The sequence below is a fragment of the Hordeum vulgare genome, chromosome 5H (genome assembly GCF_904849725.1).
Source record: "Hordeum vulgare subsp. vulgare chromosome 5H, MorexV3_pseudomolecules_assembly, whole genome shotgun sequence".
In the NCBI taxonomy this organism is placed as follows: domain Eukaryota; kingdom Viridiplantae; phylum Streptophyta; class Magnoliopsida; order Poales; family Poaceae; genus Hordeum; species Hordeum vulgare.
In genome coordinates, this window is record NC_058522.1 from 444,299,573 (window position 1) to 444,315,083 (window position 15,511).

A 15,511-nucleotide genomic window follows, 5' to 3' on the forward strand; every position below is an offset into this window, starting at 1 on the left:
TGAGTTCGTGGCCTTCCGAGCCGCCACGCCACCGCATCGTACACGCGGGCGACAACTTGGGAGGTCTCGAACGTCCCGAACCCGACGTGTGTAGGACCAGAGCGTACATCGGCATGGCAGCGGCACGGAAGAAGCCGGCAAGGGCAAAGAGAGAGGCGCCGCAAACAAGGAAGAAGGTCGTGGGGGCGACGAAAGCGGCAAAGAGATAGCGGTTGACGGGTTCCAGCGCGCGGCTTTTATCCACCAAACTTTCCCGCAAGTGCTGAAGCGCGCACCCGGTGTGCGCGTGCAAAATGTGTTTTCTCCCGCACACCAAATCTAACATCTAACGCGCCTGTTGGAGTTGCTTTAAGAGACAACTATGATCACGAACTTGAATTATTTGTGTTTTTATTTATCGGCCTTACTAAATTATGGCATCATGAAAGTATTTTTCAGTGGTACTGCTACTGTCAAATTGTTGCATCAAAACACTGCGGTGTGTGTGTGTGCGCGCCAGGAGGGCCCGGGGGAGACCCAAAAGTCACATCACTTATGGCATTCTAGTTCATTTGGTTATTCCCTAGGGTAGAAGCAACGATTGCAAACGTATAGCTTCTGGACTGCACCAGTTGACCAAGTACAAACTTCGAGCCTTGCAATTTTAGGGGAATCGCCGGCATTTGATCCAGTCAACATCAAAGCACAACCAAGTGTGAAATCAGTCAGGGAGAATACAGATACATGCATTTCTTGCACCACTGCGATACAGGGATTAAAATTTGCATGAACTTCAACAGAAAGTAACATCACCAGTGCAAAAATGCTGACCTGCCTACGGCGAATGAGGGCACAGAGTATATATAACATCACCCAGTGCAAAGCTGCTGATCTGCCTACATCAAACGAGGGAAAATTCATCACATCTTCTTGCACATAGTCTGCTCGTCCCCTCTTTCACCTGTGTACTTTGCACATCTCCAATGGGGAGATGATGCCCTACTCTACTTATTTCGTAGATGCTGCCTATGCCTATTTACAAAGTCTGAGTTTGTTTGACCTTCACTAGCGCTTGCAACTCGTACAATAGTGAAGATCTTTACTCATTGGGGCAGCACAATGGTAACAGAAGTACTGCTTACACCTTCAAAACAGAAAAAACAAAAGCAAAACTGTTAGTGATGCTATGAAGTCTGAAAACATATCAAAAATGATATATCAAATGTGTTTACTTGCTTAACAAAAAATCTTACAGATTTTCTATTGAAATATATTATTATTATAGATTTGAGCTTTATAAATAGCATTTTCCCTAATGTTTCATTCAATATTTAAACCAAAGTTGGTCTGACTTTTGTTCATGTTTGATGGCAGGTGGTCCTGAGTTGCTCACTCATAGTTAAAATTGCAGGGACAAACTGTGGCAGTGGAGATCTAATGTACGATAAACTAAATCAACAAACTCCCCAGCAGGAACTATGCAAGATAAACTAAAACAACAAACCCCAATACATTCCCCCAAAGGAACTAGCAAAAAAATAAATTCCCAGAACCTTATAACCTGATAGGGAGTGCTTAATGTAAGAAAAACTACAACTATAAATTCCCAACAGGAACTATGCAAGAAAAACTAAAACAACAAACTCAGTACACTCCCAAAGGAACTAAGCAAAACGCAGATTTCTAGAACCGCATAACTTGATTTCGAATGCTCAAGTCTCCTGCTATTATAATACCAGATGCAGGTCCTCACCACATCTAACAAGCTACTGGCTATTATAACTGGTTTCACGAAATATCTCTCTAGTTACTTTAAATAACTACCTGTGGATCTTATTTGTATAAAACACATCTTCACCCAGAGTATATAATCTACAGGAGGTGGGGCAAGAAGAGAGGATTTCGTGTCCATTGGGGCACATGCACCCGGTTGATTTTAGAAAATGCCCATTTAGAAGTTCTACAGGACTGGATATTTTGGGGTAGATGTACATTCATTGGTGACATCTGATCCTGTAGACTTTGGGACAATATATCAGTTTCTGTGACAAACAAAAAGAAAATTGTACACATTATTTACTGGGAACACATTTTCAAGCCAGATAACGTTGATTGACTATTGGGTTTTCCAGTAAGAAAGAAAGAGACATAATTTTGGATCAAAATTTGCATATTCACACTTCATAAATCAATGTGCACACACAAACAACAGACATTTTTGGAACTCCGAAGCAAGGTTCAAAATATTGTATATCGGCTTCATATCGGTTTGGCTTGAATATATCAGATGTCAGATATCAGATGATATATCGGGCATCATGTAGAAATATTGGAGGAAATGTATCTATATTTTTTACAATATTCTTGTTAAAAATGTCTTTTTAGTAAAAACAAAATGTATGGTGTCAACGCTAGCATAACAAAATTAAATTCCTAGCTTATGAATTTGTTAATTAATAAACTATTTAAGATAGATTCACAAAATCCTCACTCTAATATTAAGAACAATGCATTATATATGTGTTCTACGAAATATTATGCATGACTTTGATAACACGATGAATTTATAAATAGATAATCTTTTTTCGTGACTTTGTGATAAATACTTGTGTTCATCCACACATCGGTCTATATCAGTGGGCATATCGAGTCAGATATCGGCCATATCGGTCGATATTTCAGTCCATAACGGATGATATCTGTGAAAATGATATTTACAAAATGATATGGTATTTTTATATCTGAATCTGTAGAGCTCCAGAATTGATATATCTGTCATATCGGCCTAGATTTAAAAGCTTGGTTAGAAGTAGGCAAATGCAACCAAGATATGTGCCGGCACTGTCTGTGTTCTGAGGGTAAAGTTGTCAAATACCACCATATTTTACAGAATATTAAGTTTTCCAGTTCTGTTAGAAAATACAGGTTGTCTTGCATATGATTTTTCCCTGTTTTATCCTCATTTAAATACACATAACACTCTAACTCTTATATAAGGGGGTCCATTCAGTCATTTCCCCATGTTTTTCCTTCATAGATAGCATCCCTAATCAATGTGCACTGTTAGAATAACACAAGGGACTATATTGAACATTGCCCTATGGCAACTGCTATTAATAAGTAAGCACTCAGCATAGTACATACTGATTGGGTCAACAGCCAAATCAGTTGCTACCCATATCAGTAAAATGTGCACCCAGAAATACAGCAAAAAATGGCAGGATTGCACCTACATAGTAAGCACTCAGCATAGTACATACTGATTGGGTATATTATGACAGACCTTAAAGTATGATTTGTTGTTGAACTTTGTAAGCATGGCCATCTTTCAACAGTACCAAGCAAAGAGTGTTAATATCATAGCTAAAGGTGGAGAAAGGAAGGTATTATTAATTAGGTTCAACACGTGTAAACTGAAGAGCAGATTAGTCTGCCTCGTCTCATTTTAGTGCACACGAATAATTGGAAGAGGAACATTTCATTTCCCTATTCCAACCTTTTGCATTTGGGAGTATTTCTATTATCCATCACGTTAGATCAAGAAAGGGGCATGAATGGCAAGAAGAAACGATTAGATAGATAAACTACCTGCACTTCATGAGCAAGCAGCCATCGATCTTCGAGACGTACATCTTGCATCTGGGGCACCTCTGCCATTTCTTCTTGTCAGCCAGTTTCTTAAGCATCAGATCAGTCGCCCCCTTCTCGTCATCCCCAAGCTTCCTTAACTCCTTACACTTGATTCCATCATGCCATGGCACACGGCACCGCGCGCAGAACATCCGATGGCAATGTGGGCACTCGGTGTCCCTGATTTTCACCGTCCCGTTATTGTCTTTGATCAGCAACGCTGAGCAATCCTTGAAAGGGCAGTAGTACTTCTCATTCCCTAGGGACTGCTCGCACAGAGTAACACTCCAGCGATCGAAAAGCTCCTGGGGAATGATATCTCGGCATGATTCGATCTCAAGGAAGCCCTCTGTGCATTCAGGGTCAGGGCAACCTATCGATTCCACGTTCTCGCCGATCTTGGTGGCGACATACCGCCCGACGCAGCCATTGCAGAAGGCATGCGAACAGTGGCTCACGATAAACTGCTCCGAAACCTGAACCTTCTCCATGCAGATGGCGCACTTGAAGCGGTTGCGCCTCGGCCGTTTCCCCGAATCGCTCGGGTCATCTTCCACATTGCATCAGATCGGAACAATCAGGCAACTAGCAAGCGCATTTCACGCGCCTCTGCATCAAAATCGAAAACGCGAATCTGTAAATGTATATACCTTCCGATAGCTTGCGCTTCCCCTTGCGGTCGCGAGGGGACTCTTCGGTGCATTTCCCGGAGGTGCCGGCGACGTCGGGCCCGGAGGGAGACGCCGAGGAGGAGGCGGAGGAGGAGGTCGGGATGGCGGCTGGGGCGCGGGAGGCGTCGATGGAGAGGAGGATGACCTCCTGGATCTGCATCTCCTCGGGGTCGAACGAGTCCCCGAGGAACGAAATGCCGTCGTCCTCCTCGGAGGAGATGTAGATGGGGAAGCACGGGTCGGCGGCGGGCGCCTCCATGTCCATGGCCGGCGAGGAGTGGTGCTCAACCAGCGCCCAGCGGCGGCGGCGGCTCGTGATCCTTCCGATCCGTTTGGAATGGGGAGGCGGGGCCTGTGTCTGTGTGGCGGTTGCGGTAGTCTGATGCGATGGGACGGGTATTGAGGGACGCGTGGACGGGTGGGATTCCTTGACGCGAGAGCCAGGGAGAGAGGGCGTAGAGGTTGGACGGTGGGGATCACAAGTCTGTGCAGATAAGGATCAATCTGGTTGGACGGTGATTGATTCCAGCAACAGAGAAGATCGCTGGTGCGTTACAAACAAAAGATCGCTGGTATCGAAAATGTATATCTTTTCTTGCCTAAAAAGAAATGTACGTATAACTTTTCAAACATTGTGCATTACTTGGTCAACACTATTGGAAAAGGCCAACCAACATTACGGTTGAATGGTTAAAGGAACAATAACATTTTCAGTCTATCCGTTTTTAGATGCTGATGCTTGCATTATTTTAAAATTTATTTTAAAATTTTCGACGATACAATTTTTAATGAAAGGAGACGTTTTCGTCAATGATGAGGCGTTTGCATCTGTACTACGTTAAAAAAAATACTGTTAGAAAAGAAATCAGCCTTCTGCGAAGAAAAGGAATGAAATCATCCGTATTTATTTATTCTTTCATACACTCACCTTTGGAATTTATTGCAAATATAAAAGCATCTTATATTTAGTTACACAGGCAATACTGCCTTTCAGAAAAACCTCTCTTCCAAAATATAAGGATTATTATAGTTTTTCAAATAGTTAAATGTGTACATGTTTGACTAAGTTTTTGTAAAATATACTAATCTATAATATCAAGTTTGTATCATTAAATCCATCATAAAATGGATAAAAATAGATTCTAAATACGTTTAGGAGCATCCATTTCTCTAACACGTATTTTTAGACTAAGGGAGTACGATAACAGGGATAACTGTGAAGGCTTGTATATTGTTAAATGAGATGTGTGGATTTGGGGTATCTCCAAGGCGGACCCGTAAACCTCCCACAACGGTCCGACACGGAAGTCATCCAAAGCGGGCCTGTATCGGTCTGCGGCGCGGTCCAGACGTGATTTCTCCTGTAAATTGGAGACAAAAGCAGGGAAGGTTTCCGGGAGTCTGGACACGAGAAACGTCCTTATCCGACACCCCGACCCACCCAATCCCCCTCCCGGTCCCATTTTCTTGCACTCTGCCCCTTCTACACCTTGCTTTCCACCCTCCACCTCCATCGTCGGTGCTCCTTGTACGTCTCTAGTTGTCAAAGAGACATTGTCAGACGTGTGCAACGAGCATCGACGCGCTCACACGTTGTCTTCGACGGAGCTTTCCATCCTGGAGCTGTTTGTACCCAGGAACACTCTGCCCCCTGTCGACGACCTCCATGGTGGTCACCATGTCCGATAGGTGTTTGGTCAATTTTCATTGAGCTTATTTTCAAATACCATGTCGTTTTTTAGAGTTTGAAGGATGGTGAGCTACTCGACCATGGAGGATGGATTGTTGTGCAATGCATGGATGGCCGCATCTGTGGATTTCGTAGGCAGGACCAGAGGGAAGCCCTTTTCGCCGCAAGTGCATGAAACATTTCACACACAAAAGGACATTGCCTTATGGCATGCACATCATTCAATCACGCAACATGAAGTTGATGTCGTATCGCTGGCACCAACTCGAGGAAAGGTGGCCATTGTACGCGATAGATGCGGGGCTCGTAAGTTTTTTGTTTCCTCTTGCTCAACTTGTTGATTGATTTATTCACTCAATGTTGGTCTACACATTATATGTAGCCCGCACGTGTTGTCGTGGCGTACCACATGAAAGAGGGACGACCATTTACGTGCACACACTTTGGATAAAGCTGAAAGGGGCGGTATGTGTGGAACGATATGATAATTTAATCAAAACTTGTTCTACATCTGCTTAATTTGAGATCTTGTTGTACTAGACTTAATTTGCATGGTATGTATGGATGATTTGTGCTATTTCCTATCCGAACTTCAATGAATATCGACCGGTTTGCATGAATTTCGCCCGGTTTGTTAAAATGCGGGCTGAAATATATGCGGCTACGGTTGGATGTTGCCCTCCCGCATCCGTGTCCGCGGATCCCCCCCCTTGTGTGTGGACATATGCGGGAGACAATTTACCGATTGCCGGAGTTGCATTAGTAGGATAACTACTTAACTGTTGCTAGCCATGGAGTGTTTGTTGTTCACTACAATGTATTATTGTTGGACACACAATATTTATTATTCATTACAAAATGCTATTGAGGTAACATAGTTCTTTTATCATCTAGATATAACAACTAACTTAAACCAACAATCTAAGGTCATCGCATGTAAATATTCTCAATGCAATGACATGAGCACGATAAAATTTCAAACACACTCGAAGTACAATCCCTACTGGATTTATATGTCTTCCATGTTTATGAATGATCACATCTTCATACATAGGTAAAAGTATTAGTAGTCTGATGTTGCCACTGTGACTTGTAATCTTGAGGTAAGTGGTATCAATGATGCACAAATCTATGGACTACAAACAAAGGGAAAACACTTTCAAAATGTCCAACATGAAGAAAGCATACAAAAGCAATACCTACAGTTAACATAGTAGAGAGTGCATTTGCTTGATCACATAAATCATTGAGGTGGCATGAGGTAAAAGCAACACAATGCAAGTTAGGCTTACAAGCTCTAGCTATTTTCCTTACATTTTTCTTGAGCAACCAGAAGATGCCAATCACTTTGTGCGGTGCGTTTGTTGGGATCCGATGAATTGTGGGTTTATGTTCAGATTATTCATGATAAATATTTGAGTCTTCTCTAAATTATATGATTTTTATTTGCATGATTATCATAGTTTCCTAAATCTCCCTGATTTATTGATTTGGGTTGGCCAACTAGATTGATCTATCTTTGTTGAGAGGGGTGTGTTGTAGTGGGTTCAATCTTGTGGTGCTCAATCCAAGTGACAGGAAGGGACATGACACGTATTTTTATTTTTGCCACTAAGGATAAAACGATGGGTTCATTCATGTTAATTGAGTTTACTTTTTCTACATCGTGTCATTGTTCTCCAAGCACTACTCTTTTTTACTTAATACTCTAGATGCATGCTGGATAGCGATCGATGGGTGGAGTAATAGTAGTAGATGCAGGCATGAGTCGGTATACTTGCTTATGGACGTGATTACTATATACACATGATCATTTTCGTGAATAAATATTGCACATCTATGCGTTTTTCTATCAATTGCCCAACAGTAATTTATTTATCCACCGTATGCCTTCTTCGAGAGAGATGCCCCTAGAGAACAATATGGCCCCCAGGTCTATTAGCATATAAATTTACAAACATTACTATTTATTTATTGCCTTTTATTATATATATTTACTTCTATATTTAATATATTTAAACTATATAACTACACTACGTATCTGCTTGCAAGTAACGAGTTCAAGGGGATTGACAACCCTCTTGCCCGCATTGGGTGCAAGTGTTTGCTCTTTTGTGTGTAGGCGCTCAAGACGGGAGTTGTGTGATCCTCCTATTGGTTCAATAACATTGGTTCTCAATGAGGGAAATACATATCTATGATGTGATGCATTATCCTCTCCTCTTCATGGAAAAACCCAACGTAGATCACAAGTATAAGGAAGGATTTCGGGCACCGTTGTTGGGGAGTATCACCAACTTACTATCAAGTAACCTCTCACAAATTATCATTCACTTATTCTACTTTTTATTTATTGTTATATTTTTCTTGCTATAAAAAACAAAAATATTTACCTTTGCTAGTTTGCTTGAAGTTGCTATCATGTCTGATTTTATCATTGAAAAGGATGATGGTGGCAAAACCCCAAGAGAGGAAACTCCCCCACAACAAGATGTAAAAGTTTTTGTTACTGGAAAGGGGAACATCATAGGTAAAAGCATTATCCATGAATTCTTTAATTGTATGGGTACTTTAGCTTGCAAGGATACGCGAATCCTTAAAAGAACCAAAAGTTACGTCGATGCCATTTCCGCTCTTGTTCTCAAACTTAAAAAAAAGATTTATGAGTACTCACACTACTTTGCGAAGGCTTTTCTATGAGTTGCCGGCAAAAAAAGACCCTAGGTCTAAGAAGATGGCCACTCTTATCCTTATGCATGAATTCGACTATATAGTGCGAGAGGCTCGAGATATCTTTGAACACTGCAATATGAGCCGTGAACATCCTATGATAGATGAAATTTTATATAATGAGGACAATATGATGACGTATGTGTTTTGAGATAACCATACCTTTGATGAAAATACTAAGAAATAAGTTCCTCCCGTTCATATTATCCAATAAGTTTTCAATGCTATCAATAAACAACATTCTTGGATAGTAAGAGAGAATACAAAAGGTTTTGAGGAGAGTAGTATTGATAATGCTAAGCTATTGCTTGATGATGAATTTCCTATTGTCCTTGAAAATCCCCCATCATGAACACACGTCTCGAGATGTAAATTCCAAGAAAGGTGATATCACTTATGCCTAGTTAGTGTGTGTGTGTGGGGGGGGGTAAATAATGGCGCTAGTTGGGAGGCAACCCAGTAGTTATATTATTTTTCTTGTTCCACTTTCTGTTTACGTGAGATAACATGATTATTTCTACTGTAATTATTGGGTTTTATGTTTAAATTAGTGTTTGTGCCAAGTAAAGCCTTTGGATGATTTCAATGATAAGTAGAATTGATACGGTGCAAAAATAGAAACTTTAGCGTCCAGTGCAGAATTTGTCTGATTTTACAAGAACATATTTTTTATCCTAAGTTTTTACATAATGTTGTATTACAAATCCCTCAGATTGTCCTAATTTTTTAGAATGTTCTAAGTTGCATAAGTAGGGTCCCTTCGCTGCTCACTACAGACTGTTCCGTTTTAGATAGATTCTATTTTTTTGCTTGCATAGTTTGCTTGTTTTGATGATGCTATGGATTATATTGGGGGGGGTGGTATAAGTCATGGAGAAGCTAGAATAAAGTATAATATGCAATAATAAAATATGAATCAATTTATAACAATACCTAATGTTATGGTTCGCCTATCCTACTAACGGATCTCATGGGTTTTCTATTGAGTTTTGTGCGCTGAAATTTTCAAGTTTTGGTTATTATCATGATGGATGAATAAATACGGAGCGGCAAGAGCCTAAGCTTGGGGATGAACAAATCACCCCAAGGTAATATTCTAGGAATACTAAAGCATCTAAGCTTGGGGATTCCCAGGAAGGCATCCCCTCTTTCTTCTCAATCCATTGATATATCACTTGGAGCTATATTTTTATTCATCACATGATATGTGTTTTGCTTGGAGCGTAGTTTGCTTTTGTTTTAGTTTTCCATAATCATTGTTTGCTGGACACACCCACTTGAGAGAGACACATGTTCACCATGATTTATTAGAATACTCTTTGTGCTTCACTTATATCTTTTGAGCTAAGAAGTTGCTCTAGTACTTCACTTATAGTATCTTTTAGAGCACGGTGGCGTATAGATTTTATAGAAATAAACATCAACGCTAATTTGCATGGGTTATAAGACTAGTCCAAAAGTAATAGGTATTCAAGGAGTGCATAATCAAAACCACATGTAGCACATAAAATAGAAATTTTGAGTTAATGGTATTTATGTGGTAACATGAAAGTGTATGACTGCATGATTGTTGGTTAGTAAAAACATCGATAGTTAAAGGACGTTAATTTGTTGTTCATCTAAATATTGGTTATGGCATGGTGATGATGTGTGAGCATTCTTATTCCTCATTGAAATCCTGTGTTGCTTAGGTCGGGGGCACGCGATGGTTAACTCCTACCAACCTCCCCCTAGGGAAATGTGAGTAGTACTTTGCTTCGAGAGAGCTAATTGAAAGTGCTAGTTATCGACTAGAGGGGGTGAATAGGCGATTTTGATGAAAAGCTTTGAAACGGTAACTATATTCAAAGTTGAGTGGAAGCGATACAAGATCAAGTAGGGACAACGATAAAGGATCTAAGCAAAGCATGCAATACTACGAAGACATTCAAACATATAAAGCATAGTCATCATGCATACTAAGATATATCAATGATAAACTTAGGTAGTATGAAGATAAACAATAGTTGGGAATGTCTTGAGAGAATGTCTTCGGGTTGATAGGATCAAGCAATGGCTTCACAATAGAGTAAGTAAAGGAGTGAAAGATAGAACCAATAGCTTGGCGAAGACACATGATTTGTTGGACCAGTTCCAGTTGGTATGACAATTGTACGTCTCGTTAGGGAGGCTTAGACCTCGTCTTCACCTTGATCCAAAGTCTCTCACACCAGACCCAATTACTCAAGTAAGTTTTCAGGGGAGACTTTCGAAACCCGTAGAAACTTGATCACCCATCAATCCACATTGACTCTTGGATTGATCTAGACCATGGTCACCCGACAATCCACAACGACTCTTGGATGCACTAGACCATGATGCCTAACCACCTGGAAGATCGCATTATTCAAGTGTAACAAGTCTCCAGTTCTCTCAGAACAGAATGACTTTGGTAATGCTCAAACGCTTTGGCTCTAGGTGTTTGGGTTTATCCTCACACGATAGTTCTCTCTCAATGTCTTCGAGGTGGGTTGCTCCAAAACTTATGGTGGAGGGGGTTGATACATCTCCAATGTATTTGTAATTTTTTATTATTCCATGATATTATATTATCATCCTTGGATACTTTTTGGGTCATAATTCACCAATTTATATTATTTTTCAGCACTAACCTATTAACCCAGTGCCTAGGGCCAGTTGCTATTTTCTACGTGTTTTTTGTTTTTCAGGTTTTCAGTACCAAACGACGTTTGCTTGCCATGAATTTTTTTTATGATTTTTTCTCGACCAAAAGAAGACTTGGAAGCTTTGGGAGGAGACCTGAAGCCACACAAGGGAAGCACAAGCCAATAGGGCGTGGTCAGGGGGGTGGTCGCGCCTTGCTGGCTTGTGCCTCCCTGGTGGCCCCTCTTGCTCCGTTCTCTGGACTATAAATTCACATATATTGGGGAAAAACTAAAAAGAAGAGAGAAACATTTTTTCTGCCACCGCAAGTATGTGTTCCCGGCGATCCCATTTGGAGCTCCGTTCCAGCACCTTGCCGGAGGGGTCCTGGATCGCTCACGGAGATCCTCTTCATCAACCTTGCTGCCCTCGTTATGATTGATGACCCACAAGTATTGGGGATCTATCGTAGTACTTTCGATAAGTAAGAGTGTCGAACCCAACGAGGAGCAGAAGGAAATGACAAGCGGTTTTCAGTAAGGTATTCTCTGTAAGCACTGAAATTATCGGTAACAGATAGTTTTGTGATAAGGTAATTTGTAACGGGTAGCAAGTAAAAAAATGTAACAAAGGTGCAGCAAGGTGGCCCAATCCTTTTTGTAGCAAAGGACAAGACTGGACAAACTCTTATATAAAGCAAAGCGCTCCCGAGGACACATGGGAATTTTTGTCATCATGCTCATATGATTCGTGTTCGTTACTTTGATAATTTGGTATGTGGGTGAACCGGTGCTTGGGTGCTGCCCTTACTTGGACAAACATCCCACTTATGATTAACCTCTCTCGCAAGCATCCGTAACTACGAAAGAAGAATTAAGATAAATCTAACCGTAGCATGAAACATATGGATCCAAATCAGCCCCTTACGAAGCAACGCATAAACTAGAGTTTAAGCTTGTGTCACTCTAGCAACCCATCATCTACTTATTACTTCCCAATGCCTTCGCTTAGGCCCAAATAATGGTGAAGTGTCATGTAGTCGATGGTCACATGACACCACTAGAGGAGAGACAACATACATCTCATCAAAATATTGAACAAATACTGAATTCACATGATTACTTATAGCAAGACTTATCCCATGTTCTCAGGAACAAATGCAATTACTCACAAAGAATATTCATGTTCATAATCAGAGGAGTAGTAATAATCATTAAGGATTTGAACATATGATCTTCCACTAAGTAAACCAACTAGCATCAACTACAAGGAGTAATCAACACTACTAGCAAGCCCGAGGTACCAATCTGAGGTTTGAGACAAGGATCGGATACAAGAGATGAACTAGGGTTTGGAGAGGAGATGGTGCTGATGAAGATCTTGATATAGATTGACCCCCTCTCGATGAGAGGATCGTTGGTGATGACGATGGCTTTAATTTCCCCCTCCGGGAGGGAAGTTTCCCCGGCAGAACAGCTTCGCCGGAGCTCTAGATTGGTTCTGCCAAAGTTCCACCTCGAGACGGCGGCGCTTCGCCCCGAAAGTTCTGACATGATTTTTTCCAAGTCAAAACCCTTCATATAGAAGAAGATGGGCACCGGAGGCCTTCCAGGGGGCCCACAAGAGTGCAGGGTGCGCCCAGGGGGGTAGGGCGCGCCCCCTGGCTTGTGGACACTTGGTGGGTCCCCTTATGTATTTCTTCTGCCCAATATTTTTTATATATTCCAGAGTAATTCTCCGTGAGTTTTCAGGACTTTGGGAGTTGTGCAGAATAGGTCTCTCAGATTTGCTCCTTTTTCGGTCAAGAATTCCAGCTGCCGGCATTCTCCCTCTTCATGTAAACCTTGTAAAATAAAAGAGAAAAGACATAAGTATAGTATGCTTCCAGTTGCTCAACAATTAGCAATTGTCTTGCAATGGCCCACCAGCGTGTGGGATCGCGGCAGTTTTTGAGGGTAGAGTATTCAACCCAAAATTGTTGGTTCGACACGATGGAAGTGAAAGGATATTCTCCAGTATTAGCAGTTGAGTTGTCGGCTCAACCACACCTGAAAGATTAGTATCTGCAAGCAGGATATAAGCAGCAAAGGTAGTATGATAGCAACGGTGCTAGGAAAGAATCTGTTGACGACAGATTATTCCTAACTGAAGTATCAATGGCGCCAGAAAAGTATTGTAGTAGGTAATAGCAGTGTAACGAGTAACATTAGTGGCAAGGAACAACAATAGTGACAGCATTAGCAAGTAGCAGCAGTAGCAAGTAACAGCAACATCAAGTAACAGTAGTGGCAGCAGCAGCAGGACAAAGCAAGTAATAGTAGCAGCAAGTAACAGTAGCAGCAACAGTAGTATCAGCAGCAGAACAAAGCAAGTAACAACAGCAACAAGTAACAATAGAAGTGGGACAAACTCGTAGGCAATGGATCGGTGATTTGTTGGATGACATTCATCATGCAATAGTTATAACACGGAGAGATATGTGACTAGCTCCCGTTCGTCAATGTGATGTAGGCATGCATTCCGTGTGTAGTCATACGTGCTTAGGAAAAAGAACTTGCATGACATCTATTGTCCATCCCTCCCGTGGCAGCGGGGTCCAAATGGATACTACGGGATATTAAGGTTCTCCTTTTAATAAAGAACCGGACCAACGCATTAGCACTTGGTGAACACATGAACTCCTCAAACTATGGTCATCATCGGGAGTGGTTCCGGTTATTGTCACTCCGGGGTTGCCGGATCATAACACATAGTAGGTAACTACAACTTGCAAGGTCGGATCTAAAACACACATATATTGGTGACAACATAATAATTTCAGGTCTGAATTCATGGCACTCGGGCCCTAGTGACAAGCATTAAGCATGGCAAAGTAGTAGCAACATCAATCTTAGAACATAGTGGATACCAGTGATCAATCCTCGTCAAAAACTAACTCGATTACATGATAGATCTCATCCTACTCATCACCGCCCAGCGAGCTTACGAATAGATTACTCACGAACGATGAAGAGCTTCATGGAATTGGAGAGGGAAGAAGGTTGATGATGACGATGGCGACGATCTCCTTGATCCGGAGCCCAAAACGGACTCCAGATTTGCCCTCCAAGGCAAGAACGGGATGTGGCGGCGCCTCTAGATCGTGAAACGCGATGAACTCTTCTCTCCTGATTTTTTCCGGGACGAAAGGGAATAAATAGCATTGGAATTGGGGGCGGCAGAGCCACGTGGGCCCCACAAGCATGGTAGCCGCGGCCAGGGGGGAGGCCGCGGCTACCGGGCTTGTGGCCCACTAGCCCGTCCTCTCCGGTGGATCTTTGCGCAGATATTTTTCATATTTTCCAGAAATATTCTCCGTAAATTTTCAGGACGTTCCGAGAACTTTCATTTCTGCACAAAAACAACACCATGGCAATTCTGCTGAAAACAGCGTCAGTCCGGGTTAGTTCCATTCAAATCATGCAAATTAGAGTCCAAAACAAGGGCAAAAGAGTTTGAAAAAGTAGATACGATGGAGACGTATCAACTCCCCCAAGCTTAAAACCTTGCTTGTCCTCAAGCAACTCAGTTGACAAACTGAAAGAGAAAGAAAAACTTTGACAAACTTTGTTTGATCTTGTTGTTGCAACTATGTCTAACTCATAACCAGAATTTCAGCAAGATCACAAGTTAACCACATAAGCAAGTGACACATAGGTCTCACGGTAAACTAATATCAATGACATAATCAGCTAGCGAGCAAACAATAATAAGTTTTAGATACCAACAATTCAATCAAAACAAGCATGAAGCAATATGAATAGGTGGTATCTCGCTAGCTCTTTCTGAGACCGCAAAACATAAATGCAGAGCACTTTCAAAGATCAAGGGCTGACTAAACATTGTAATTCATAGCAGCAAAGATCCAGTCATAGTCATACTCAATACCAATCAAAAGCAAAGCATAAAAATGACAAAGGTGCTCTCTAATTGGTGCTTATATAAGAAGAGGATGACTCAACAGGAAAATAAATAGACAAGCCCTTCGCAGAGGGAAGCATTGATTTGCAGAGGTGCCAGAGCTCAAGCTTTGAAAACAAAGATAATAATTTTGGGTGGCATGCTTTCATTGTCAACACAATGACCAAGAGTTCTCAATATCTTCCATGCTACTCATGCTATAGGCGGT

At 41.5% G+C, this 15,511-nt stretch overlaps 1 protein-coding gene across 1 annotated transcript; it reads right to left on the minus strand.

The window, feature by feature from the left end:
• Positions 1-641: 641 nt before the first annotated feature.
• Positions 642-4,649, minus strand: LOC123398108 (E3 ubiquitin-protein ligase RNF144A-like). Its single transcript, XM_045092607.1, has 3 exons — positions 4,260-4,649; positions 3,568-4,159; positions 642-1,123 (listed from the first exon to the last, which is right to left on the minus strand). Exons 1-3 carry the CDS (start codon positions 4,543-4,545, stop codon positions 1,045-1,047), a joined length of 957 nt encoding a protein of 318 aa, XP_044948542.1. The 5' UTR covers positions 4,546-4,649; the 3' UTR covers positions 642-1,044.
• Between the last annotated feature and the right edge of the window lie 10,862 nt (positions 4,650-15,511).